At 59.8% G+C, this 27564-nt stretch overlaps 3 protein-coding genes across 3 annotated transcripts in view; 2 read left to right on the forward strand and 1 right to left on the reverse strand.

The window, feature by feature from the left end:
* Window positions 1-8209, reverse strand: part of ANKMY1 (ankyrin repeat and MYND domain containing 1) — a 41944-nt gene extending 33735 nt beyond the window's left edge. The window contains exons 1-3 of the mRNA XM_046018182.1: window positions 8055-8209; window positions 5763-5949; window positions 3616-3759 (exon numbers count right to left, since the gene is read on the reverse strand). Of these exons, the coding sequence (XP_045874138.1) occupies window positions 3616-3759; window positions 5763-5949; window positions 8055-8209 (486 nt within the window). The remainder of the gene's footprint in view (window positions 1-3615; window positions 3760-5762; window positions 5950-8054) is intronic.
* Window positions 8210-11934: 3725 nt separating this feature from the next.
* DUSP28 (dual specificity phosphatase 28) lies at window positions 11935-13614 on the forward strand. Its single transcript, XM_046018185.1, has 2 exons — window positions 11935-12438; window positions 12596-13614. Exons 1-2 carry the CDS (start codon window positions 12037-12039, stop codon window positions 12752-12754), a joined length of 561 nt encoding a protein of 186 aa, XP_045874141.1. The 5' UTR covers window positions 11935-12036; the 3' UTR covers window positions 12755-13614.
* Window positions 13615-16929: 3315 nt separating this feature from the next.
* Window positions 16930-26707, forward strand: RNPEPL1 (arginyl aminopeptidase like 1). The gene is made up of 11 exons (XM_046018183.1): window positions 16930-17596; window positions 20793-20933; window positions 21348-21499; window positions 22004-22120; window positions 22256-22491; window positions 22723-22836; window positions 23211-23323; window positions 23571-23679; window positions 24670-24900; window positions 24975-25117; window positions 25706-26707. Exons 1-11 carry the CDS (start codon window positions 17066-17068, stop codon window positions 25991-25993), a joined length of 2175 nt encoding a protein of 724 aa, XP_045874139.1. The 5' UTR covers window positions 16930-17065; the 3' UTR covers window positions 25994-26707.
* The last annotated feature ends 857 nt before the right edge of the window (window positions 26708-27564 follow it).

A 27564-nucleotide genomic window follows, 5' to 3' on the forward strand; every position in this document is an offset into this window, starting at 1 on the left:
CACCGGGAGGGCCAAGGAAACAGTCTGGGCAAAGCTGCAGGGGCCTGACCCATCGGGGGCATCTATGTCCCTCTCAGGATCTGTGCCCTCATCTGTGAAACAGACCAGGGCTGCTGTGTCAGAGCTCTCTGGCTGCAAGCCCCAGGGCTGGGCACGTGGGATATAATGCTCTTTGACGCACGGCCCTGCCCACAAGAGCTTGCAGTCTAGAACAGGCCAAAGAAATGAGAAAAGAACGAGCAAAATGCGTTGAGGATGACTTCATTGTGCAGGAGTTTCAGGGGAAGAGGAAGGGAGAGGACTTCTGGAAGAATCTGCGGGGCAGCCACAGGGCAGGAAGTGTCACACAGTCTGTGAAAGTGGCTTGGGGGGTGGGCAGTGCACATGCAGCCTAGAAGCTCCTGGTCACTGAGGAGGCATGAGCCACATGATGGATGGGCAGGGAAAGACTGGGGACAGGGCAAGGCAAGAGGCGCAGGGAGGCAATCAGTTGGAAAAGCAGCTGCTGCCGATCTATGAGGAGTCCAGAGGCTCATACCCCAAGAGCTGACCCAAGAGCTCCCCTTCTAGGAATCTATCAAAAAAAGGAAATAATCCCAACGTCCTCTAAGCTATGGTCACACATACATTCACAACGGTTGTAGAGCAGCAGACCATAATAATACTAACAGCTACAATGCTAATAAAATACAATCCAAATAATGGTCACGTCTACAGGATGCAACACGACACAGGCTTAAAAATTTGTCTTTGATACACATTTATTTGCAATCAAACAATGCCCTTCTAGGAATGAATGTATCCGAAAGATCGCCAATAAAAGCACAGAATGATTAACGAGCGAGAGCTTCGCCGCTGGGCCCTTTGGCACAACAAAGACTGGAGAAAAGCTCCCATGTTGGTCAGTCCTTCCCAACCAGCTATAAGGACACAAGATGCCCGGATGACGGGAAACGGCGGGCAGAGCACACGTCCCACCGCCTAAGTGGGAGGACCGCGCCTGGGCCCGTGTGTGCCCATGTGAAAATAAAGCAGTAGAAACAATCACCAATGACAAGAGCAGACGCCAAAGAGAAGAGAAGGGATGGACGCCCAGTTCCTCTGGGTGGACCCCATTTGCTAGGTTTGCCTTCAGAAAAAAATCAGGTTTTTTACATAAGTACAAAACAAGATTAAAGCAAGATTTTAAAAAATCAGATCCTAAAAAACGAAAGCAAAGCAAGTGAGTGCAGCTCTACATCCAGGTGTTGCATTAACTGAGCAGAGAGGAATTCTGTTCCATGACTGTGTTCCACATTCCTGTGGGGTCAGCTGCAGGGACCAAAGGAAGGCAAACGAACATCGAGTTGCCTTCAGGAGTCACAGTGGGTGTCACAATGCTATGTCATTATTCTGAAACTGTCATACGTGTTTTATGATATAAAACAGGTAAGAAATGTTAATGGTTAGAAATGAAGATTTTTAAGACCGAGAAGAAAGATATGCAAATACAATACCGTGGCTGTTGAGTAAAAAACCAGGGGGAAAAGCCGGGGACTCCTCGTAGCAAAATGCAAGAAAACCACCAAAGCCAGCTGGAGTTGTGTCAAGTGCAAGAGCTAAACCCCAGAGGCTCCTGTGGGCCGAAGAGCACCAACCGGGCATCGAAGAGCTTAGCAACTGCGATGTACAGAGGGAAACCAGATCTGTTAAAATCCATGAGTTTATAAAGACACGAAACCCCTCCCCTAAGCTCCAGGGATCACCACTGAAGAATGTTAGACGGTAATCACCTTATGACTCTGACAACCGGCAAAGAAAGGGAAATGGTCAGGGGTCATTTTGCTTTTCCCATTAAACTACCTCCAAGTAACCAAACAGCTGATGAAGGGTGTCATAAATCAAGGAATTCTGGTTAATAAAAGGAGGAGGAATTGTAGATTTAGAATGTCGCCGTCTTGCAGCCTCTCATGAAATAATGGTCATTGATATTCTCCAAAATCACGCAAAGGGAGGCAATGGGACTGCAGACCCCGCCCCCCACCGGCCAATCCTGACACTGCATGAAGAAAGACAACCAGACCTGTGTCTCGGCATGGGGTTTCTGACAACGATGCGAAGGCCAGCAGTGGACAGTCTTCTCAACCGACGGCCCGGGAACAATTGGACACCAGCACATTGGGGGCAGGGGAGGGGAGGAGAACCAATCCTCGTGTCGCGTGAAATGCAAAAGTTACCTTAAAATGGGTCACAGACCTGAATGTCAGCACCCAGACCATAACATGGAGGCGAGAAAAAAGTCTTGGTCACCTTGGGTTAAGCTAAGATTCTGTAACTAGGATATAAAAAAAAGCAAGAGCTAGGAAAGAAAATTTGAAATGAAAACAGCAGATGACACCAAGGGTTGACAGAACGTGGAGCAAAGACAACGTTAGCATCTGATGGGCTGAAATGGAACGTGGCACGGCCACTTTGGAAAACCACTGGGGGGTGTCCTGTAAAATGCGCCACACACCTAACACACGGCCAGCAATCCCCGCCCAGGGATTTATGCAAATGCAGAAAAAGACAGGCACATGAGGACTTGTAATCCAGTGTTCTTAGCAGCTTCATTCATAAGAACCAAAAACTGGAAAGAACTCAAACATGCGGCTCTCCACAAAGCAACGAAGACTGTGTCATATGCACACCATGGAATACTACTTCCTGGTAAAAGAAAGGAATTGCTGACATATGCAAATATGTCTGAATCTCAGGGTCATGGGGGACTGGAGGGTGGGGCCACATGCGAGCACAAGACACCGTGCATAAATGTGTGTAGCAGGTTGATTCACAAGCGCCCAAAGCTGGAACTAGCCCAGCGCCCATCGGCTGGGGGGACAACGGTGGCCAAGCCAGACGCTCGCTGCCCGAGTATTCAGCGCTGGGGACCGAGTTCTGGACTCACGGCAACGCAGGTGGATCTCTGATGCCCTTTGCTAAGTGAAAGGTCTACGTATTGTATTTTGTTAACAGCACATTCTTGCAGAGGCAAGAGGACTGGCTGAGGGCTGGGCAGGAGAAGGGACAGTCCCAAAGGGGCACGGGTCATGTCAGGGGACGGAAGTTTCCTGTGTGTTGACAGCGGTCCTAGTCACAGGGCTCTACACCTGAGAAGGGGTAAACCAACGTGGGTGGGTTTTCCTGGGAGGACATAAGAGGAGGAAAGGTATGTCATTGGCAAGTTTCAAGACGCCATATGTGAGATGATCTGGTTTATGTATAAAAACTAAACATTTATGGTGCATTTACAGTTGACTCTAAAGGACACACAGTGACTGATATCCAGCCCTGCTCTGGAAAATGGGATCCGGGAGAGGCCTGTCTTCTTGCTGGGTTCGTCTTCTTCTCATGAGCCCTATTATATTGTATCTTATTCCTGGTGCTGTTTTAATCTTCACAAATAACAAAGCTACCACATAGTATACAAATAAAATTCCCCAGAACCTAAATATCCTTTGATCCAGTGGCCTGGAGGACCCCAACCCTCCCCGACACAAAGGGTAGCCCTGCCCCTCCCCTGCACGTGGAGCAGCCTCGCCCACCCCCTCTAATACAGGGCATCCCCGACTCTCCCCTGCACAAAGGGCACCTCACCTGGAAGAGCCTGGTCTTCTGGAACATGGTGCCGTAGCCTTCTCGGTAGCTCAGGTAAAACATGCCGGTGAAACTGGAGCCGTCGGGCCACAGGTAGGTGCCCAGCCCATGGCGGTGGTCGCGGTAACACTGCCCGCGGTAAGTCTGTGGAGAGAGCCCAAGCTGGCGGGCCTGAGAGGCCACTCCTCGCCACCCCCCAGGGCCCTCCAGGAAGCCCTCCAGGCTGGCGACAGAGCAGCCCCGGGGGGTAGTGCTAGCCACGCCAGCCACAGGCCCCCTCCAAGTCGGGGAGCACAGGGTCCATTACAGGAGGTCCCTTACCCGCGTAGAGCAGGTGCTCGGGGGTGGGTACCCAGGTGCCCAGGGAATGTGCACAGGCGTGGCCACAGCCAGGACGGGGTTTGGGTGGGTGCCGGCTGCACGCAGGAGCTCCGACCCAGGCTCAGCTCCATCCTCCTGGGCTCCTAGGCAGCAGGTTGGCCCAAGCAGCGGGGAGACCACCAGCCTCGGGCTCCCCTGCATGGCCCCAGGGTCAGGCTATAGACCCTGGCTGGGAACCCTGGAGTGGCTTTGCTTTAAAAGGCCTCCGTTCTGGGGCGCCTGGGTGGCTCAGTGGGTTAAAGCCTCTGCCTTTCGCTCGGGTCATGATCCTAGGGTCCTGGGATCGAGCCCCGCATTGGGCTCTCTGCTTGGCAGGGAGCCTGCTTCCTCCTCTCTCTCTCTCTCTCTATGCCTGCCTCTCTCCTTACTTGTGATCTCTATCTGTCAAATAAATAAATAAAATCTTTAATAAATAAATAAATAAATAAATAAATAAAAAGGCCTCCGTCCTGAGCCATGGGTACAGGCCTCTGTCTGCTCTGTGCCGAGCCCCACAGATGTCAGGGGCCGGTCTGTCTGAGCCTGCCCCTCTACAGGGGCCTTGGGAGGAAAAAAAGAATGTGATGCCCATTCTGAGCCCTTTCCAACCCTCAGACTGCTGCTGGTGCATGGCTGACAGCCTCTGTCCACACCAGGAGCAGGCTAGGTCCAACAGTGCTCACAGACCACTCTGGAGGAACGCGGTGGCGACTGTTGCCGGCCTGCTGTCCCTTCTCTTTCCTCTGGTCATGGAGAGGACTACCCATGGGGTTGGTGGTGGACTGACCCCAGCCCCCAGGCACATGGTACCAAGCCTGGCCAGCCCGAGGACTCCTGCCCTTGACCCCAGCCCTAACTTGAGTTTGGCCACAGGACCCACACCCCAGGCAGACCAGAGCCCTGAGTGGGCCTTTTCTCTCTCCCAGGAGTGTGTGATGCAGCTCCCGTGGGCTTGCCAGATGGTGGAGGGTCACTCTGGACCCTCCCACATGAAGGTAGGGAAAGGGGGCCCAACAAGGTCATTGGAATCCATGCATCCAGCCAAGCCTAGGGCAACATGACCCCGAGGGATGGACTTTTCAGTTCCAATAGCCAACAGAGGCCATTTTCAGTCTCCCCGAGGTTGAATGTGAGCTCAGTAATGGTTCCTGGGGAGCCCGTCCAGCACAAGGACACTCACTGAGTAGAGAGGCACTGGACTGGGGCTGTCCATCTCCCACCAGCACCCATCTAATTTGCATGGTTTTGTGGGGGCAAATCAGAGTCCACCCAACTTAAAAAACTCTTAACTTGCACACTCTTTGTGTAGAACTGCAAGGGGCAGGCATTTAACCCTCTGGTCACTTGGATGTGTGTGCACAGGGCGGGATTTCTGTCCACTCCCCGGGAGAAAGCCCCAGAGGGACCCTGGAAGTCTATACAGTTTCTCTCTAGACACTTCTCCAGTGAGAAAGAGGTTAGCCTAGCACCCTTCCTGCCAGTGGTCTGCAAGTTCACCTCACGTCCCTCTTAGAAGAGGAGAGACCAGGGGTGCCTGCGTGGCTCAGTCAGTTGAGCGTCTGACTCTTGATCTCAGCTCAGGTCATGCTCTCAGGGTTGTGAGATCAACCCCATGTCTGGCTCTGTGCTGAGCATGGAGTCTGCTTAAGATTCTCTCTCTCCCTTTGCGCCCCCACCCTGCTCCCTCTCTCCCTCTCTTAAAAAAGAAAGAAAGAAAGAAGAAGAGGTGAGACAGCAGTGGCTGGCTGAGCCTGGCCAGGAGGGAAGCAGCAGTGGGAGCCGGTTACCTCGCCCGTGGGCCAAGAGAATTCACCGTGCCCCAGCTTCATGTCCAGCCCGAAGTCCCCTTGGTACACACAGCCGTCCTGCCACTCTTGCACGCCTTGGACCAGCTGGATGTAGGTCTCCTTCAGGTCCTGCTCCCCGGAGGGACCCTCAGACTCCTCCTCCTCCTCCGGGGCCTCTGGGATGTCTCTAGGGAGGTGAAGAGCAGAGGAAGGAGGACCCACACTGACACAGGCCTAAGGAATGATGGTGCCAAGAACCACAGGCCATCTCAGTTCTTCCTCCCAACAACCCCCCCAGGGCAGATGCTGTTGCTACCCCCCATTCTGCAGAGAGGGAAACTGAGGTACAGGGGTGCAGTGATGGCCCCAGATCACACAGGAAGTGTGTAACCCTGTGTCTGTCCCATGTGCCTAAATGGCTGCCAGTTTCCTGAAGGCACGCCCAGCTCTGCTACCTGGAGGCTGACAGTCGCCCTGCTCCACCTGTTTGTGGGGCAAGCCTTGTGCCCTCCACCAGCCCAGAGTGCTCCCGGCAGGGGCTTCTCTCAGGAGCCGGCAGCTGGTGCACAGCCGGGCAGGAGGTGGCCACATGGCAGACTTGCATGGACCCATGAATGGCCTAACGAAGGAGAGGAGCAGCAAGCTGACCCGTAGGACAGACGGACAGATGGCCGCAGAGATGGGGCCGAGAATGGGCACCAAGGTGAGTTTGCTTCTTTTTTTTGCTCTTGCTATCTAAAAGTACAAATCCTGACTTAAAAGAGGACCTACTCCTACCCCCTATCACATACACGGCCCCCCTCTCTGCCTCCCTCTCAAGTCGAAAGGGCTCTCTGGAGATGCTGCATCTTGGTGTCTCTGGTCTACGGACCTCTGCCACTGTCAGGTGGACAGTCTAGGATGGGCCTGGGCCGGTGAGACTACTGTCCTTCAGCCAAGGGGAAGTGTGGACATAAAGAAGAACATGAAGAGAGGGTGATATGTAGACACACGGAGAAGACAGCCACTTACAAGCCAAGGAGAGTGGCCTGGAGCACAGTCTCCCTCTCACCGTCAACAGAAACCACCCTGCCCGCACCCTGACTCTGGACTTACAGCTTCCACACTGAAAGACAATAGGTTTCCTGTGTTCATGCTGCTTAGCCTGTCGCAGCTCCAGCAAACTCCTACACCACTTCTCCTCCCACTCGGCTACCCTAGTTGCTTAATTCAACAAATAGGAACCAAGGGAAATGTTCCTTTAAAAAACAAATGGAGATGATTTTAAGATCAGTCAGGAGCATCATTAACGCAACCAGTCAGCTCCAAGGCCTGCGGCAGGCAGGGTCCCCGGAGACGGCCAGCTGGCAAGGTGAACAAGGGCTTGGCCACCCAGTTCTGCCACTAGACTGGTCCCTTCCCCTCTTATGACTCAGCAACTTGCCTCCTCTGCAAAAGGGGGGCTCTGTCAGTCCGCTCAGACTATTGCAAAGCCCCATAGACTGGGGGCCTTGGACTCCCAGCTTCTCAGTCTGGAGGGGGCCCTGAGGCTGGGGGTGCCTGCAGGCTCTGTTCCCGATGAAGGCCAGCTTCCTAGTTCACAGACGGCACCTGCTCACTGTGTCCTGGTGAGGCCAAAAGGGAAAGCTTTAGCTCCTTCCTCTTCTTATGAGGGCAGTAATCGTACCACGGGACCCCACGACCTCATCTAAATCTACTCCCCCCATCTTGAGGGCTGGGTGGGGGGCATGGAGGACAGCTGATCCATGGGAGGGTGTGCTGGGCTTCTGTTGACAAATGCAAGTCACCATGACATTGGGGGTGAGGCCTTTAACATGGATTCTGGTGCCGGGGAAGAACCAGGGAGACACAGTTCAGTCTGCACCAGGAACAAATACAATAGGATTATAGGGTGGGTTTCACAGGAGGCCAAGATAAGGCTCTGAGGGCAGCGTCTGGCCCAAAGTAGACCTTCTCACGGTTATCATACTGTGAAGAAGCTGTGCCAACTTGGGAAGGCCACAGTATAAAGCCAATGTTTCTAAGGCCATGAGGAGGTGACACAGAAAGGCAGAGTGGGTGAGGTAGGAGGAGTGTGCAGACATCAGGCAGGGGGCTCCTTACCAACTGTTGTAATTTTCCTCAGTGGTTGCTGATACAATGTTAAGGTTTTCCTATCTCTCCAGAGAGGAGTTTTTGAGGAGCAAAATAACTTTTAGCGGTTTTTAACACCTGCCCCAATGCTGGCTCCCAGCTAAGTGGCCCCAGGGTCAGGCTGGAACCCCCCGTGGGAGCCCCCACTCCACCCCGCACCTTTTGGTAAAGAGCGTCTCCATTGTCCTGGACCTCTCCAGGGTCCCCTGGTCCTGGGTGGCAGCAGGCACGATGCCCCTCCCCACCGGCTGATTTTCATAGATGTTAACATCTGGGATTTCGAAATAGAAGGCTGAGGAATAACTGTTCTCCATGCCTCTTATCTTCGAACCTGGAAACAAAGCCACGGACCCACATTCGCCCTCAGGGCTCCTGGCGACATCCAGGGACTGGTCCCCAGCCCCCATCCGCCTCAGAGAAACAAAGCCCCCTCCCCCTAACTTTGATACCCCATCCTATTGGAAACTCCTGGAGAAACCTTCGCCAGCGCCCCTAGGGGTCCCGGTCCCTCCTGTGGGGCGGGAACCACATTAAGGGCGGTTGGAGCCACCCTCCCACGACATCTTAGGGTCCTGTGCTGGGCTCAGTGTTATGACTGCTAATGGCCCCAGAGGGGCCACAAACAGCGGGCGCCCCCTCTTCCATGGGCCTCTGGAGCCAGCCCGCGAGGATGCGCCGACAAGTGCAGGGACGCCGCCCTCGCCAGACCTCACACTCACAGCCTCTCAAGCCCGCCGGGTCCCAAATCGCTTGCCTGCCCGGGGCCGGGGGTCAGAGGACCAGTCCCAGGGGGCGTCGGGTCCCAGGCACGGGCCTCCGCCGCCGCCCCCCACGAGCTCCGTACGAGCCCCCACGAGCCCCCACGATCTCCCGCCGGGATCCCGACCGCACCCCTGTCGCGGGGCCACACCGAGGCTCGGAGTGCTCGCACCCAGCGTTCTGGTCCGCCCAGAACCGCCAGCTCAGAGCAGCCCCGCGCCGCGCCCCGCAGCCCAGAGCGTCAGGTTTCCCTGGAGACCGCTTCTCGGCTTCCGCCAATCCCCGCGCCCGGCCCGCCCAGGCCCCGCCCAGGGGCGTCCCTCTGTGACCTCACGGGGCCCCGAGCGCGCGCTCCCGCGCTTGCTGGGCTTCCTTCTGAGCCCAGCAAGAGGCGCGGCGAGCCGGCGGGCCAGGTCTCCACCGCGGACCCCGACGTCCACATCCAGCAGAGCGCGGGGAGCAAGCTGTGGGACAGGGCTTCCCCGGGGGTTAGCGCTAAAAGCTCCAACGCCTCCGGGAACAGAGCACGGGGACTGTGCGTGTGGGACACAGGAGGAAACCGAGGCACAGGGAGATTCGCTTGCCCAGCGCCGTGTGCCCGCACGCCGCAGAGCCAAGGTCTGATGGAGCTCTGCCGGACTCCAAAGCCGATTTTCGTCGGTTCCGTGCAAGACTGTAGCAGACATGGAGCGGGAGCTGTCCGCTGCTGCGACAAGACGACCGAGGTGCTCCAGGTCACGAAGACAAGGATTCGCTGTGTGGACCGAGGCGTCACTGGAGAAGACTGCGGAGGGACGAGTCCTGGATCGGGTCTCTGGCGGCGCGGGAGCTCTCCCGAGAGAGCGCAGTGCAGGGAATCGGGCTAGGAAGCAGAGGCGCAGCAGGGGGAAACAGCTCAAGGGCTTTCTGCAACTGAAGCCAGTGGAGGCTTTGAGAGGGGTGGGGCTTTCTTCAGGCGCGGGGCCTGGAATCCTAGGCCCAGGCTGCAAGAGGAAAGGGATACACAAAGCCCATGCCCAGTCCCTTCCCTGTGGCTAGATTCTGGCTAGGGTTCTGGAGTGCTTCCTCCAGCCCTCTACCTCCCAATTCATCTCTTCTTTCATACCCACCTTGGTTCCTGGATCCCCTCTCTCTTTACCTCTTATCTTTCCCCCGAGGTCCCATCTCTCTGCCACACTCCCTCCAATTGTGGGTTTGGGAATTTAAAGCACAAATTAGACTGTCTTTAAAATTCCTTTGGGGGGCGCCTAGATGGCTCAGTGGGTTAGGTGTCTTTGGTTCTTGATTTCTGCTCAGGTCAGGATCTCAGGATGGTAGAATCGAGAGTCCCCCACATGGGGCTCTGTTCAGCACAGAGCCTGCTTCTTCCTCTACTCCTCCCCCCATTCCTGCTCTTTCTCTCTAAAATAAATAAAATCTTTAAAAATAAAATAAAATTCCTTTGCTATGGAAAGAGAAAGAGGGACGCCTGTGTGGCTCAGTCTGTTAAGCGGTCCTGGAATCAAGTCCCACTTCAGACTCCCTGCTCACTGGGAAGGCTGTTTCTCCCTCTCCCACTCCCCCTGCTTGTGTTCCCTCTCTCGCTCTCTGTCAAATAAACAAAATCTAAGAAAGAAAGAGAGAAAGATGGTAAAGTCCTACAAACTTGGTAAACCATACCATCTGTTGCAGGTTGAATGGCATCCCCCAAAACATTAAGCTTAAATCCTAAACCCTGGTACCTGTGAATGACCATATAGGGAAACTGAGTATTTGCAAATAATCCAAGAGGTCATACTGGATTAGGATATGTGTTGAAGTAAATGACGAAGTGTCCTGATAAGAAGAGGGAAATTTGGAAAATCCAAACAGAAAGGGAAAAATAAACTTCTGTTGTTTTAAGCTACTGAGTTTGTGATGCTTTGTTACAGATGAATCAGAAAAAACGTTTACTATTATTAGAATAAAACAAAGTGCAATATCATTTATACAGAGTTGCAAGACAGCTACTTTCACTGAAACCAATCCGGGAAAGACATCCCTGAATGACACCGGCCATCAGAAAAACCTGAATAAGTCTTCTTACTCATGTCAACATTAAATGATGTGGGTTCTTTTTTTTAATATATATTTTTTAAAGATTTTATTTATTTATTTGACAGATCACAAGTAGGCAGAGAGGCAGGCAGGGAGAGAGAGGGAGAAGCAGGCTCCCGGCTGAGCAGAGCCCGATGCGGGGCTCAATCCCAGGACCCTGAGATCATGACCCAAGCTGAAGGCAGAGGCTTAACCCACTGACCCACCCAGGTGCCCCGATGTGTTTTGTTTTGTTTTTAACTTATTTGAGAGACCACGCACAAGCGGGGGGGGGGGGGGGGGGGGAGGGGGGGGCGGGGCGCGGGGGGGCGGCGTGTCTGCCAGAGGGAGAGGGAGGAGACTCCTGGTTGAGCAGGAAATCAATTCGGTGCTCTACTCCAGGACCCTGAGATCCTGACCTGAGCTGAAGGCAGACGACAAACCACTGAGCCACCCAGGAGCCCCTAAACGATGTTAGTTTTTAAAAGTTAGAGTGATAAACCAAAATTAAGAAAACCAAAAATTAAGAAAAATAAAAACACTGCTATTTGAAGAAATGATTAAAATTTAATAGCAAACAGTTTCATTTCAATGAACTGTTTTACAATAAAAGGGAAAATAAAATGCAGAAATTACAAAGGGCAATTAGGAAGCAGAGAAAAGGGAACAAACATAACGCTGTACTAAAAGGCACCTCAACCGGCATTACAATTATTAGTTCCTAAGAGGAAACGAAGCCAGGCAGCCTACTAACCAAACTATACGGAGGATACCGGACCGGACCCCCTGTGCTCCGCACGGTAGCTGGAGGAGAAGCCCACCTCCCCGCGCCCAGCTGGGGCCTTGCTGCCCGCCTCCTCCACGGCCGGACCGCTCCGGGACAGATGGCCACATCTGTGAGCCACCCCTTACCCCCAACGCCCAACCCCGGGAGCAGGGTCAGGCACTGCAGCTCTAGAAGCCCAGCCCTGCAGGTCCGCCCCCGCCGCTGCCTGCCCAGCCCAGCAAGCCGGAGAGAGCGCCGCGCTCCGGTGCCGGACTGCAGCTCCCGGGTCTCCGAGTCCCCCAGGAACCGCCCATTCATCCCCTGTTCCGGCCCCGCCCGCCACGCTGCAGCCAATCCCACTCGCCCGCCCGCCCGCCCACGAGCCCAGCCAATGGCCACCACCCCCACCTGCCGCCAATCAGAAGACGAGCCCGCCCTGCCCGGCCAATGCGGAGGCGGCCAGGGCCCAGCGGGTGGGACCCTCAGAGGCCTTTAGGACCCCGGGGGTGCCCCACGGGCCGCCCGAACGCCTAAACTTGTGCCGCGACCCGGGCGCGGGTCATGGACCGGGGACCAGCCGGCCGCCGCGAGGTCCCCGGGGTGGCCTTGCCCGCTCCGCCGCCGTTCGTGCGCGTCGCCCCCTCGCTGTTCCTCGGGACTGCACGCGCCGCAGCCGCGCCGGAGCTGCTGGCGCGCGCGGGAGTCACCCTGTGCGTCAACGTTTCGCGCCAGCAGCCCGGCCCGTGCGCGCCCGGCGTGGCCGAGCTGCGCGTTCCCGTGTTTGACGACCCGGCCGAGGACCTGCTGGCTCACCTGGAGCCCACCTGCGCCGCCATCGAGGCCGCGGTGCGCGCCGGCGGCGCCTGCCTGGTCTACTGCAAGAATGGCCGCAGCCGCTCGGCCGCAGTCTGCACCGCTTACCTCATGCGGCACCGCAGCCTCAGCCTGGCGGGGGCCTTCCAGGTGGGGCGGACCGTCCAGATGGGACTGGCCTCCCATATCGGGCTGGCCTCCCAGGTTGGCGGGGGGTGGGGGAGGCGTCAGGTGGGGCGGGCCTGCCGGGGGTAGGGGCTCAGAGGACCTTGTGGCGCTGCGTTCAATCTCTGCCTCTCGTACCCAGGCGGTGAAGAGCGCCCGCCCAGTGGCCGAGCCCAATCCGGGTTTCTGGACTCAGCTGCAGAAGTACGAGGAGGCTCTGCAGTCCCTGCCCCGCCTGTCCATGGAGCCCTCGGGACCGTGCTCCGGAACGGGAGGAGATGAGCTCCAGAATGAGCCCTAGCCCTTCAGTCCCTGGAGAAGAGCCAGCCCCGAGTGCGGGGCGCATGGAATAGGAGGTAGTTGAAGCGCCGACCAGAAGGGGTCTTTGTCCTCCTTCCTGTGGCACAGAATTTTCATTTTCTGCTTCTTCCTGAAATGCAGCTAGAGCCCGTTTGACAGTACTGCGGGATTGTGTTCCCTGAAGAGGGGACTGGGAGCGTCCCTTCCTGGGTCAGCAGGTTTACCAGATAGGGCTTCGGTCAGGAAAATCAAAACCACGTGAGAAATTTTAGGCAGAAAGGTATTTAATACACAGAGCAAGGCCAGGGAGCCAAGGTCGAGAGGTAGGAAAGTACAGGAGTCATGGAGACCCCTTCCCCCTCCCCAGTCCTGGTTGCCCATCACTGATGTGGGCAACTCCCGGGAGGACACCAGCTCTGCTGGCAAAGCCTGTGCCTGCCACCTGTTGGAGCCATATGGCTTGCCCCAAACCTCACCTGGTCCCATCAGAATCCAGCATGGGACCCGGCCTGGAAATGCTGCTACACAGGCCAGGATGTGAGGCTGCCCAGCGACAGCCCAGCACCTGTGCCCGCCTCCGGCCATACTGACCTCACAGCTTCCACAACAGCACCGAGCCCTGGCCTCACGTCACAGTTGCACTCACCACCTGTGCATCTGAGCCCGTGGCTTCAGACACAACTCACCTGCATCCTGGGGTCTACAGGCTGTCCTAGAAAAGTAATCACCATCGACACCCTCAAATAAGATGGGGGGGAGGGAAACCGGGTTACAATGTGAATTACAGATAATACAGACCCTGGTTAATATATGCCTCTCTATACACATCAATGTAATTAATAAAACATCGTAATTAGTGTGTATTGTTTCCCATCCCCACTACTCGTGTTATGTTCTCCTCAGCCTGCACCTCACTGGTCCTGGTCTTTCCCAGTGAGGTGACTCGAGGCTCCATTCCAAAGGGCCCGGGGTGGCCCTGGGGCTGTGGCTTCCCTCACGTCCTCAGCAGGGAGGATGGGAGGAATCGGGAGAATGTCCCAAGCTCAGCACACTCCTCCTGGCCCCAGCCCCCTTGCTCCTTCAAATCAGGACCAGTCACTCCACCCAGTCCAGCAGCCCCTGATGTGCATGTTGCCTCCGTGGCCTGAAAAGCTCAGAATGGCCAGGTGGTGTGTCAGCCTGCCATCTTGGGGGACACCTGTGTCCCTGGTGAGAAGTGTCATAGCTGGGAACAAAACCTCAGACCCAGCAGAGCCCAGAGTCACCGGGATGGGAAGCTCACAGCTTGTAAGACACTGGGATGGCCGTGAAAGGGGCCCCCTCTCCCCGCCGTTAGACCTGCACCTGGGTCCTGACTGTGGCAGGAATGACAGCCTCTGTCGGTCCCTGGCTGCAAGCATATACCACACATTGTAGGCCAACACCCAGCCCCTCACAGTGTCACGTCACCAGCTCCCGCCCCTGAATGCTGCTCCTGTCATGACCCCTTTGCAGCTCACCTCGGCCAAGCCACATTCTACCACCTTCTACAGGACTTGCTGACCACCTCTCTCCAGGCACCTCAGTGCTCACATCGCCTTGCCACCAACCCCTTCCATAAGGAAGCTGCCATCACCGTCTCCACTCAGCAGGCCAGGCTACAGTGGCTTAGAGGTGAGCCGAGCCGTTTCCCAGGACCTGAGTCCAAGTTTTTAACCCAGCACACTCACAGCATCTTTGCTGGGACACCCTCCCACCGCTGGCTGGCTGTTGTGGCTCTGGGTAACGAAGGTGCAAGGGCGACAGTGCTGGGCCGGGTTGAAAGACGTCTGTGTTTTACCCACTGGTTCTGTTTGAGACACTCTCACCAGAGGCCCCATTCTCCTGAGGACCTCTGCCTGCCTCCACATCTGCCTCCCAGCAGGTGAGGCCAGGGACCTGACCCCTCCCGGGCACAGTGCCCCTAGAGGGGGGTGCCAGTGAGCATTAGGGGAAGGCAGGGCATAGGCAGTGTCAACTGCTTCAGCCCACCCAAGCCAGCCAGGATTTGATCACCAGAAGACAGTTTCCATGGGAGAAACCCCAGCGTCTGATAGCCCTGATTCTGCCTTCGTCAACCTGGGTCAGGTCGGGGTGGGGAGAGGGGAGAAGTGCATTGCAGCCGCCCCCAACCTCCCTCCCCTAGACAGTGGCTTTCCAGAAGGCTGGAGTGCAATGCTGCCTCCTGCTGCTGGGGAACAGACTGGCTACAGGGAAGGGCCACAGGGCTGTGTTGAAGGCACTGTCCCCTGCAGGACAGGGACAGGGTGGAGACTGAGGACAACCACACCCCTCCACCTGTGGGCCTCACAGTTCACAAGGTACCTCAGTGGGCTGACTTTGGTCCCACAAAACAGCTTTGTTTGCTCTAAAACTGGCTTGTTTTGGTTCCTTTCATAAATGGGTAGCAGGCATCCCTACCCCAGGAGAAGGGGGGAGGGTAACAGCTGTGGACCAGCAAGGCTGCCCCACTCTACCCGTCCTGTGTGCAGAGTTGACCTTGGGGACCCTTGCAGGGCCCTCCAGCAGAGAAGGGATGAGAGGTAACTCCTGCTTCTCCAAGTCCAGGGAACTGGGAAGACAGGAAGCCCCTGATGGCTTCTGAGGGCACCAGCTCTTGGTCAACCTGACTGAAGGGACTTGGGCAGGCTCATCTGGGTACCTACGTGTAGTCCTGATGCTCCTCCAGCCCCAGCCAACTGGCCTGGGGAAGGGGCTCAGAAAAGCTCCTAAATCTGGGAGTATAATCTAAAACCCTCTGCCCAGTGCCTCAGGACCATGCCACATGGGCAGGCGCTGGGCCATGTGAATTAGGACCAATCAGACCCCAGCTCTCTTCTCTTTTGAGTCTTAGACATAGAACTGATCTCCTCTTCCAAGTGACTACAGGAGCCCTGGGGTTCCTGGGGAGTCCGGAGTTGTGTTACCTCAACTAAGAGGATGCATGGGAAAATTGAAGCAATGCTTCAGTGCAAGTACTCCACACCGGTGGAGATGGTCCTCCCTCCCACCAGCCTTCGCTCCCACCACCTCCCCTGCTCCCAGGGAGGAAGGCAGGAGCCACCGCCTGGGTTATAGGCAAAGACAGAGTCCAGGAGGATTAAATGCTACTCCAGGATGAGCAGAGGAGAGCAGTGTGTGAGGCTCCTGGATGCCCTTCCAGGCCCCAGAGCCCCTTTTCCCCGGAGATCTGAATTCTTCCATCATGATAACAGCATCAACTTGGTGGCCTCATTCGTTCCATGGCTTCAGGTAGAGGCCTCCCTGGTGTGTAGCCCTCTCCTCTGGGCCCCGGTCTCTGGACAGGACCCTGGTCTCCGGACACAACCCTGCAGTGTGGGGTGGGGAGCAGGGTGGATCCCGCTAAGGCCCCAGCACTCACCTGCTCCACAGGGGGCCCTGGAGCATTTTCTGTGAAGATGGACTATCCACTCGGACCAACACAGTTGCCACTGACCAGTACCCTACACACGCGTAGAGACCTTGAAACAGGCTATGCCAGGGAGGAACTAAAATTATAATTGTATTTCATTTCAATGTAAATAGCCACACGTGGCTAGAGCCACCTTATCAGACAGCACAGCCCTAAGGCCCCCAAGCTCCAGCATGGGCCACAACACAGACCACTGGTCTCATGGGGGGGGGGGGGGGGCGTGTATGTACTTCCTGGCTTGGAAGAAGCAGAGACTGCACTAGGCAGCCGTTACCCCCAGGAACCCGCACGCAACAACCCTGAGAAGTCCAGGCAGAAGAGCACGGGGCTTGGGAGGCCGCCTGGCCAGCCGGTGCCCCCATGCCGCTGTGCGCCCTGGTCCTCCAGAACACAACACACCCACAGGACCCCCGGTCTGCTAGTCGGCCCCGCGCACAGCTCCCCCCGCTCCCAGCCGGGCGAACCCCCTACATGGCCCGCGCACTGGTACATGCAGGCCCCGCTTCCAGGTTTCCCACGCACGGCGCCTCCCTCTACCCACTCCCCGGCCCTGCCCCCAAGCAGAGCGCCCCCAACCTAGTATCCTCAGAGCACGACTCCCCCGCCCGCCCCCGCCCGGGTCCCGTGCGCTCCGCGTCCCCGGCTCCCCCGGCCCGGCCCGGCGCACAGCGCCCCCGGCGGCGGTCGAGCGGAGCCCGAGCGGGGCGGCGCACGGCACGGGGCCGGGCCGGGCGGCTCCCGGCGCGACTTCCTGTTGTGCCCGCGCCCCACCGCCGCCACCGCCGCCGCCCGGCGCCCCTTGCCCGCTGTCCGCGGCCCGGCGCGGCCGCCGCCCATGGATTTCACCTAGCGCGGCCGGCTATGGCGGCGCAGTGCTGCTGCTGCAAGGCGCCCGGCGCCGAGGCCGCGCCCGCCCGCCCGCCGCCGGAGCCGCCGCCCGCCCTAGACGTGGCCTCGGCCTCCAGCGCGCAGCTCTTCCGCCTCCGCCACCTGCAGCTGGGCCTGGAGCTGCGGCCCGAGGCGCGCGAGCTGGCCGGCTGCCTGGTGCTCGAGCTGTGCGCGCTGCGGCCCGCGCCCCGCGCGCTCGTGCTCGACGCGCACCCGGCCTTGCGCCTGCACTCGGCCGCCTTCCGCCGCGCCCCCGCCGCCGCCGCCAACGAGCCCCCCTGCGCCTTCGCGTTCGCGGCCGCCGAGCCCGGGCCCGCGCCGCCGCCGCCGCTGCCCGCCTTCCCCGAGGCGCCCGGCGCCGAGCCCGCCTGCTGCCCGCTGGCCTTCAGGGTGGACCCGTTCACCGATTACGGCTCCTCGCTCACTGTCACGCTGCCGCCCGAGCTGCAGGCGCACCAGCCCTTCCAGGTCATCCTGCGCTACACCTCGACGGACGCCCCCGCCGTGAGTCCGCGGGGCCAGGGCTCAGGGTGGTCTCCAGGCGGCCTCTCCCTGCGCTGCCAGCCAAGGGGACCCTAACCGGCGGTCTACCCCTGGGGCACCTGCAGAGAGGGCGGGGCCAGCCCGGCCCCAGGGAGCCTGCGCCCTCCAGCCTGGCACCCCTCCACCTGGCCCCGGAGTCCTGTTCAGGTGCCCACAGTGATTGCCAGCGGATGCCTGGGGAGTTTTTAGGAGCCTTAGAAACAGTGAGAGTCCTGGTGCTGGCCCAGTGGAGTGGGGGCAAGGGACAGCATGCCACCCAAGGAGACCTCTCCTTTCAGTAGTGCTGGGGTTGTCCCTGCCCAGGAATGAGGACAGCTTCCAGTGGGTTCGAGCCAGTCCTGAGGTCTGCCGGAGCCTGGCACCAGGGGCGGGCCGGTGGGTGGTGTCAGACGTACAAGGGCCTCCATGTGACCTAGGTCTTCAGAGCGCTTGGGGGCAGCTTATCTGCTCTCTGGAGGTGGCGAGAGAGACCAAGCTGCCAGAGCCACACAGGGTCCGGCTTGGCTCTGTGCCTTGGGCCTTGTGAGTGAGGACTGGGGTGGGGGTGGGGGCTGCTGCTGGGTGTCCCCGCAGACAGGCACATGGGCTCTGCAGGGCTTTGGGCGCCCAGCACCCACCGCCCCAGAGGCTCTGCCAGAAAGCCCGGGTGGCTCAGGTCTGCCGCAATGAGGCCCTTAAGACGGAGCAGGCCCTTTCACTCCTGCAGCATGGAGCCTGCCTGGGTTCCCATGTGGACAGCACACATGCGACACCGCTCTCCCCCCACGGACACAGCGTGCACACAGCTCTGGGAGGCCCTGGGGGTTCCATCTGTCACTGTCTGTATCATGCAAAGGGACAGGTGGGGTGGTGGCATCTGGCCAGGAGCCACCAAGGTGACATCCAGATGGGAAGAGCTCAGACCAGACGCACATCTGTGGGCTTCCTGGAACCCTCAGCAGGCCCCACCACTACAGTGCGTGCCCTGAGCTCCCCCGAGTGTGCCAGCTTGCTGGCCTGCTTGGTTGGCCCCTGCCGCCTGCACGGGTAATCTGGGGCTCTGACGGGTGGCAGATGTGTCTCCCGCATGGCAGTGAGAACACAGAGACGTGCTTCTCCCTGACCTCAGTCTGGGAGCTTGCAGCCTTTGCATCTGGTCCACTCAAGACCATGACCAGTAGAACGGTGGGGCCGGGACGCACGCCAGGCCGCTGGAGACTGGGGCAGGCCAGTGAGAGCAGCCGTCATCCCTGGGTGACTGGAGCGGAGAGGGGCGTCATGGTCCCCACAGATGATGCAGCTGTGGGCATGGGGACTGGGGCGTGGCCCGCCATCTGGGTCACTTGCAGAGGACGGAGGCTCTGGCCTCTGACCCCAGGCCCCCACCATCCTGCAGGAATACCTCAGGGCTCAGGCTCTTCTCTCCCTAGCCTGTTCTAGGACTCAGACCTAGATCCCTGAACCTGTCCCAGTGCCAGGCGAGGCTGCAGCTTGCTGGGAGTGGGGACCCACTCCTCCAGAGGCAATTTGTCTCTTGCATCCCATTCCTGAACACCATACCCTGCCCCCACCCCAGCAAGAATAGCTTTCTGCCTGCCCTGCGGCGTCCAGAGTCAGCAGCCTGGGCCCAGCCCCTTGGCCCCTGCACCCTGAAAGAATTTGATGGCTCACCTCCAGGGCCGGGCCTTGTCTGCCTGCGGGGTCTGCGCCAGCCCCCAGCTCCCAGGGAGGGAGTGGCCCCCATTGGTCTCAACTAGGCTAAGGAGAGAGCAGTGCTGGCTGGGCCCTCTGGCTGGGCTGAGAAGTGGATGCTGGTGGTGGGAACAGAGAGCCAGAGCTGGGCGCCACCTGCAGATAGCCCCAAGGAAGGGAGGGTCAGTGGGAGGGGAGGCTGTGGTGGGAGAGAGGTCTGGGGGACTGTGGGCACCTATCCCCAGCATGGGCCAAGGACCATCTGAAGCAGGATCTGCTGCAGAGTCTCCTTAACGCAGATTCCTGGGTGCTGGTCCCTGGTGGTTCTGGGGCGGGGCCCAGGACTCTGCAGTTTCTAACAGGCTCCCTGGACAGGCCTTCTGCGCAAATGGAGTAGCCTGGGGTAGGAGTTGGGGGGTCAGCAGAAAAGAACATACAACTGCTGGCTTCCCGAAGTGAGGGGACAGAGACGTAGCAGCCAAAAGGAAGTTTCCAAAAGAAACTGGTGAACATTGGCCAGGATCTGACCGGAACCAGATAGGCAGCCCTGCCTGGTCTAGAAATCCACCTGGGTCCGTGGTCTGTGGTGGTGGTGCGGGGGAGGAGGGTGGCGGCCCCTCCTGGGTCTGGTGGTCCACTGCTCCTGTGATCTCAGCATGAACGCCCACAGCCATGGATTCCACGGTCTCATCACTTGCAGAGGCTGGGTGGGGGGTAGTTCCTGGGTGGAGGCTTGTGTGCTTGGTCACTGGAGCAGACAAGGAACAATCTAGTTTGCTCCAGTGATCACATGCCAGCAGAGGGGAATGTGGGGAGAACAGAGTCAGGGGCCACACATAGGCCCCAGCAGCCCTCCCATGGCCACTCCTGGCCCACCCGGCCCATCCTTTCCAAGTGCCTGGTCCCATTCTCAGGGGTGGCCCTGGGCTCAGGAGCTCCCTTCCGGTATGTGGGGTCATCAGGAAGCACCGGTTTCTCCCATGTTCACGTTCTCGGCTCCTTTTCCTTGCTGCCGGCCTGTAAGAACTTGGACTTGAGTCTTTGACACTGCTTCAGTTTCCCTTCGGAAGCTTGGAACAGGGGCTGGGGCCAAGAGACCCCCCTGGGCTGGCTTCTGGGTGCCCAGCCTCCTGCTGGCCGCGTTCTGGGTCCACTAAGGGCTGGGTAGGCGATGGTGACCAGGAGCAGCTGTTGGCCCTGGAGGAGCCCAAGCAGGCCATCTCTTCCTGGGCCCTCGCTGTCTTCCTCTCTGTCTGCTGCCCCCAGAGGCTCTGGGCCAAGAAGCCTGAGCAGGACCACAGGTTTGGGGCTGCTCATAAGGCCTTGCTCTTTCCAGGAAACTTGCCCAGCTTCCTGGAGTGAGGCATGGTTGGCAGGGAGGTCCTGGCATCCCCATGTGACCCCTTCCGTGGGACAGGGGCCCTCGTGCCTCTCTGTGGTAGGGAGGGTGGCCCCAGCTGATGGCCTGCTCACCGCCTGCCTGCAGATCTGGTGGCTGGACCCTGAGCTGACCTATGGCAATGCCAAGCCCTTCGTCTTCACCCAGGGCCACTCTGTGTGCAACCGCTCTTTCTTCCCCTGCTTCGACACGCCCGCAGTCAAGTGCACCTACTCGGCCGTTGTCAAGGTCAGCATCCCCCGGCCTGGCCTGCCTCCTCACCACCCTCCAGGAAGAAGCCCAGTGTGGGAGGAGGCAGATGGAGAGGGGTTGCCAGCAGAGCATGGGGGCTCTTTGTGATGAGAGGTGCCCTGACGGGGATATGGCTGTCCAGCCCAGGTCACGGGGCTCCCTGTCGGGGATGTGGGGCTCCCTGCAATGGAAATGGGGTTTCCTGACCTGGGGTGTTTAGTTGCCATAGGTCACCCTGACAGAGGGCATGGGATTGCCTGTCCTGGATAGGGCGTGCCCTATTGGAGGATTTGGGGTTCCTAGTTGTGATCTGGGGTTCCCTGGCCCGGGTTGTAGGGTTTTCCACCAGAGCGTGGGGTTCCCCATCCAGGACGCAGGGTGCCCTGATGGGTGGGGGCTCCTCGCATGCAGGCCCCGTCGGGGGTGCAGGTGCTGATGAGTGCCACGCAGAGCACCTACGTGGAGGAGGAGGGCGTCTACCGCTTCCACATGGAGCACCCCGTGCCCGCCTACCTCGTGGCCCTCGTGGCCGGGGACCTCCAGCCGGCAGACATCGGGCCCAGGTAGGGCCACTGCTGCTCGCTTCCTGCGGTGGCTGCCGCGGAGGGAGCCCAGGCTCTAGGGAAGTCCTGCCATGGGCAGGGCACGGGGCCTGCACCTGTGGCTGCCCCGGGGGGACCCCGCAGCGTGGGGACCAGCCCCACCCCCCACCTTGTCTTGCCTCAGCTAGAGCCCATCCCTGCCAGGCCCCTCGCACCTTCCCATCCCCGACCCAGAAGCTGGGGGCTCTTGGCCTCTTCAGGGTCCCCCTCAAGCCTGTCCCCCTGCCAGAGCCACACCACAGCCCCACGCACCCTCCAGCCTGGGTGGGTTTTTTCAAGTCAGTGATGGAAGAATCCCAGCCCCCGTGTCAGCATGTGGCTTGGCCTTTGCCATGGGAAGGGCCTGCAGGGGGGTAGCCCTCAAGTGAGGCAGGGCATTTGGGCCCATAGGAGAGGGGAGGCCTGGTCGGGGAGCGGGTTTGGGGGGCCGGTCAGCCTCTGCCCGCCCTCTCCGCCCTGTGTTAGGAGCCGGGTGTGGGCCGAGCCGTGCCTCCTGCCCACGGCCACCAGCAAGCTGTCAGGTGCAGTGGAGCAGTGGCTGAGTGCAGCCGAGCGGCTGTATGGGCCGTACCTGTGGGGCAGGTATGTCCCGGGGAGGCAGAGGGCAAGTCCCGCCCTCCCAAGGGGTGAACGGGGGCCTACTGGGGAGGAAGAGCCACGCACCACCAAGGCCCACAGCGGTCTCAGGTCATCTGCCCACCCTCCCACCCCGAACAGGTACGACATTGTCTTCCTGCCTCCCTCCTTCCCCATCGTGGCTATGGAGAACCCCTGCCTCACCTTCATCATCTCCTCCATCCTGGAGAGTGACGAGTTTCTGGTCATCGATGTCATCCACGAGGTGGCCCACAGCTGGTTCGGCAACGCTGTCACCAATGCCACGTGGGAGGAGATGTGGTTGAGTGAGGGCCTGGCCACCTACGCCCAGCGCCGTATCACCACCGAGACCTATGGTACTGCCTGTGACCGGCCCTGGGCGGTGGGGTGGGGTGCAGAGGAGGTGGGTAGCAGGAGGCTGGTGCCACCAAGGGGCTGAGAGCCCAGCCTGTCCCCCAGCATGTGTGTGTCCAGCAGGGTGGCCTTGGGTCTGCTCCATGGGGCTCAGGGTGGAGCCGCTGGGGCAAGTAGCCTCAAACTTGCCCAGGTGCTCAGGCTGCCTGCACTGTCCCCCTGCCCCCGTCCAGGGGCTGCCTTCACCTGTCTGGAGACGGCCTTCCGCCTGGATGCCCTACACAGGCAGATGAAACTCCTTGGGGAGGACAGTCCAGTGAGCAAGCTGCAGGTCAAGCTGGAGCCAGGTACCCACTCCCAACAGGCCTCGCCCCAGGTCCTGCAGACATCACCCTGCAGGGCTTTACCCTGCCACCCCCTGCATCCTCTGGCCAGAGCGTCTCTAGCTGAATCCCTGCCAAGGCCAGGCCAGGTACCCTAGGCTCCCTCAGCCTGCCACCCTCTCTGAGCACTGGCCACCATGTCATGTGGGCCCTCGGGTTCTGCCAAGGCTCCCTGGGCAGGGCAGGCACCCCTACTGCACTCCTGGGCATCCAGGTACGTGAGGGCCTTTGGCCCTTCCTGCTTCACAGCATGTGACCCCCCCAGGTCCCTCTCCCCATCCCGGGAGACCTATTTGGGGTAGGGACACTGCCCAGACCCATGGGTGTTCCCCTTGCAGGGGTGAACCCCAGCCACCTGATGAACCTGTTTACTTATGAGAAGGGCTACTGCTTCGTGTACTACCTGTCCCAGCTCTGCGGAGACCCCCAGCGCTTCGACGACTTTCTCCGGGTAAGCAGCGCTCTCCCCAGGACAGGCCCTGCCCGCCGCTTACCCTGAGCTCCTCCCCATCTCCCAGGGCTGCCTCCTGTTCTGGGTGCAGCAGGGCAGGACACCACCTCCTCTCTCTAGCTCCCTCCCCATTTCAGCCACTTGACTAGGCCCATACAGCCACCCAGTGCCTCTGTGCCCACCCTGCTCTGGTGGGGGATGGTATGCCCAGTCCCGAGGCCTGCTGAGCCCTGCTCCACCTGTGTAGGCCTACGTGGAGAAGTACAAGTTCACCAGCGTGGTAGCTCAGGACCTGCTGGACTCCTTCCTGAGCTTCTTTCCAGAGCTGAAGGAGCAAAGCGTGGACTGCCGGGCAGGTGAGGCCCACTGCCTGCCCTGTGTCTGTGGCCAGCTGGCCCTCGGCCCACCAGGGGAGCAGAGGGGATGTGAGGATGACGGAGATTTACTGCACAGGCTGCCGCTTCTGCCTAGGGAAAGGCCCCTTGGGTTCAGCTGTCCCTCTTTCAGCCGGATGGTGTGAGCCTCACACTTGGGGACACCGTGGGTGCGGAGAGGAGCCTGTGCTTCCTATCCTGGTGGGGCCCAGGAGGCTTCCCTGAGGAGGCACCACTTAGGTCAAGCAGACTGAGTTAGGCAGTATGTGCAAAGAGCTTGGGGTATGGTTGCTTGGGCAGGGGAAGGTTTGTGTTGGGGCTGTCTGAGGCCTGGCCCACCTGTGTGATGCCCATAAAGATGTCTCTGGGCTCTAAGGGCTGGGGTCCCAAAGCAGAGACTGGGGTCTGAGATCTAGGGAGAGGCCAAGATTTGGTGGAGAGCAACGAGGTGTGGCTGGCCGTCTGGACAAGGTGGCTCATAAGTACACCAAGAGTTTTGGGGGTGGCGGTTGGGCAGCATTTGCCCCCAGAGTGGCCCAGGGTTTTAGAGCATACTGTCGGTTTATCAGCTGGCTGCTGGCCAGTCCCCGTATGGTGCAGACCACCCCCCATACACATGGCCCCCCACCACACCCCCGGTGCCAGGGTTGTGTTTAAAGTGCCTCACTGTTTGGTCTCCATGAGAGGCATGGAGGGACAGGGGTACCTTATTCACCAGCCTGATTCTTCTGTACCACCCCCTCATGCTCCTTCACAGAGGCCACTCCTGTGGCTTAATGTGGCAGGTGCCAGAGCTGACCCCAGCCTGCCCTAGCTGCCTCTCCCTGGGGTTCCCAGGCCCTGGGACGGCCACACCTAGGGACACCTTCGGCATCTGGGTCTCCTGGCTTGGGTGGGGACCCCAGGATGTTATCTCCCAGGCCTTGGGACAGTCACACCGAGGGGGATGCCAGGACGCTCTCTCCCCTGTAGGGCTGGAGTTTGAGCGCTGGCTCAATGCCACGGGCCCCCCACTGGCCGAGCCGGACCTGTCTCAGGGATCCAGCCTGACCCGGCCGGTGGAAGCCCTCTTCCAGCTGTGGACCGCGGAGCCTCTGGACCAGGCAGCCGCCTCAGCTAGTGCCATTGACATCTCCAAGTGGAGGACCTTCCAGACAGCGCTGTTCCTGGACCGGCTCCTGGATGGGTCCCCGCTGCCCCAGGGTGGGTCCTGCAGCTGCCAGGGTGTCTGGGGTGGGGTGTGCCTGCCCAGCCCTGACCTGCCTGTGGCCTCCCAGAGGTGGTGATGAGCCTGTCCAAGTGCTACTCGTCCCTGCTGGACTCGATGAACGCCGAGATCCGCATCCGCTGGCTGCAGATCGTGGTCCGCAATGACTACTACCCCGACCTGCACCGGGTCCGGCGGTTCCTGGAGAGCCAGGTGCGAGCCCCCTGCACAAACACCCCCACACACACTGCCACCACACTGCTGGGCTGCCATGGGGGGCGGCACACCAGGTAGGAGGAGCCTGGACCCCATCAGTCCTCCAGAGGGAGAGCTGGGAGCATAGTCTGGAGGTCTAGGCCTCCGTGACCCTAGGCCTGTAGGCAGTCCCATGCTTGACCTGGTCCCAGGGCTGTCTGAGGATCCCAGGCCTCCAGGGGCACTAGACCCCCCCACCCCCGTTCCACACGGGCTGTCCCCCTCAGTGCCCCTGAGTCCAGGCTCCCTAGAAATGAGGCCTCTGCAGAAGGCCCACAGCGGTGTATGAGGTGAGAGGCCTTGGGCAGCATGAGTGAGGGCAGGCGGGTCTGGGCAGGCGGTGGGGGTGAGGCTGGTGGGGGGGTGGGAACCTGGCTGGTATTGGGGGTGGGGCTGGGGCTGGGAGCTGGCTGGCAGGCTGGCCATGGGGGCGGGGCTGGGGTGGGGCTGGCTGGGGGCAAGGCTGGGAGCTGGCTGGCAGGCTGGCTGTGGGGGGTTGGGCGGGGCTGGGGCGGGGCCAGGGCGACAGTGTGCCCACCTCCCCAGATGTCCCGCATGTACACCATCCCGCTGTACGAGGACCTCTGCACTGGCGCGCTCAAGTCCTTTGCCCTGGAGGTGTTCTACCAGACACAGGGCCGGCTGCACCCCAACCTGCGCAGGACCATCCAGCAGATCCTGTCCCAGGGCCTGGGCCCCAGCGCGGAGCCTAGCGTGGAGTATGCGGGTGCCGGAGCGGACTCAGAGGTAGACGCAGACGCGCCGGCCCTGCTGCTTGGTGATGAGGCCCCCAGCAGCGCCATATCTCTCAGGGACGTCAACGTGTCTGCCTAGCCCTGACCTCCCAGACACCACGATTGTGCCTTCTGTGGCCCGGGCACACCATGACTGTGCCTCGACTCTGGCCAGGAGCTCCCCGGGGCCCATGCCTCCTCCTTCGGACTCTCCCAGGGACCTCCTCTTGGCTGGCGCTGCCCGTGGACCTGGTCCCCCCAGCTCTCTTGCACTGCAGGCCCGCAGCAGCCAGCACACGCCATGCCTCCCTGTCTTGACACTGACCGCTGGGCACTGCCATTGGGGTGATAGCCCCACAGTCCCCACGGCTACTGCCACACTGTGCCTTACATCTGCCGCGACATCCAGGCTGCCCTGTCCCCACAGCACGCCTCCACACCACGGAGCCCTGCACCCCACCCCGGGGATCGGCAGTCTCAGTTGGCCCCTGGCAGAGGACAAGGACACAGACATGCCCTTAGCATAGGGTCAGGGGACACTGAGGAGAGGGTGGACCTCCCTGGGGAGGGGTCCCCAGAAAGCCTTAGCCCCTCAGGGAACACGGGGTCCTGGGCCCCAGGGGAAGTGGGACAGGACAGTCTGTCTTGTGGCTGTAACACCCCACAAGGAAGAGGGCAGGTGGGGCTGGTGCTCTCTTTAGGCCCACCGTGCTGGGAGAGGCCTGGGGGCCCTGGCAGTCCAAGCTGGGCTACCAGGGGACCTCTGCAACAGGGTCACCATGACTGTCCCATTAAACCTCCACTCTGCAAACAACCTCCCAGCCTGTTCACCCGACTCATCTTCTGTGGGCAGTGGGTTCCCCTGGGGTGGGGGCCAAGGGCTGTGGATGGCCTGTCCTCTGACAGGGGAAGACTGAGGGGGCCAAAGGGTCTTCCTTGTGCTCCACCGCTCCTCAGTCTGCCTTGAGAGGCCCCAGATCCTGCCCTGCAGCCTGGGGTTCTAAGGACCTGCAGTAGGCCACCCCTGCCCTCTCATGGGCCAGGCCTCTGCTCCCTCCCCGCTGACCACTTGTCACTTGCCACCATTCTCGATCTGGGCCCTTCTCAGCAGTGGCCCCCATCCCAACCTGGAGTGAAAAAAGGGGTGCGTGGTGGGGGTGAGTTTGGTCTTGGATAACCAGGCGCGAGGGGCCGCAGACATCTCACAGGTGCAGCAGAAGCTACGGGTACAAATGCAGCCCAGAAGGGGAAACAAGGCAGGGACTCCACTCAGGCGTCTGCCATGACAGGTGACTGACTAAGCAGTGGGCTGTGGGAGCAAGGCAGCCACTGAGACCACAGGCTGAGCCCAGGCTCTGCTTACGATAGCACATGGGCCCAGCCTGATAGGGCAGCGCCACTGGCCAGTCCCAGGCCCAGAGCCCTGCTCTCTATAGGGGGGCGGGACATGGGAGGACCAGAAATGGTGGGCCAGGAACCCCAGCACCACCACACCTGGCCGCTGGGTCACCAATAGCCCATCGATTCTTCTGCACTCTAGACCCTCCCCCCTCTCCCCAAGGAGACGGCCCTGTCCCCCTGCTGTCATGGTGCAGCCCACAGCTGGCATCTCGGTGGTCTCCATGAATGTAGGGCTGTGCACCAGGGCTAAGTGGGGCCCACTCAACCCAG

The sequence above is a fragment of the Meles meles genome, chromosome 9, assembly GCF_922984935.1.
Source record: "Meles meles chromosome 9, mMelMel3.1 paternal haplotype, whole genome shotgun sequence".
NCBI lineage: Eukaryota > Metazoa > Chordata > Mammalia > Carnivora > Mustelidae > Meles > Meles meles.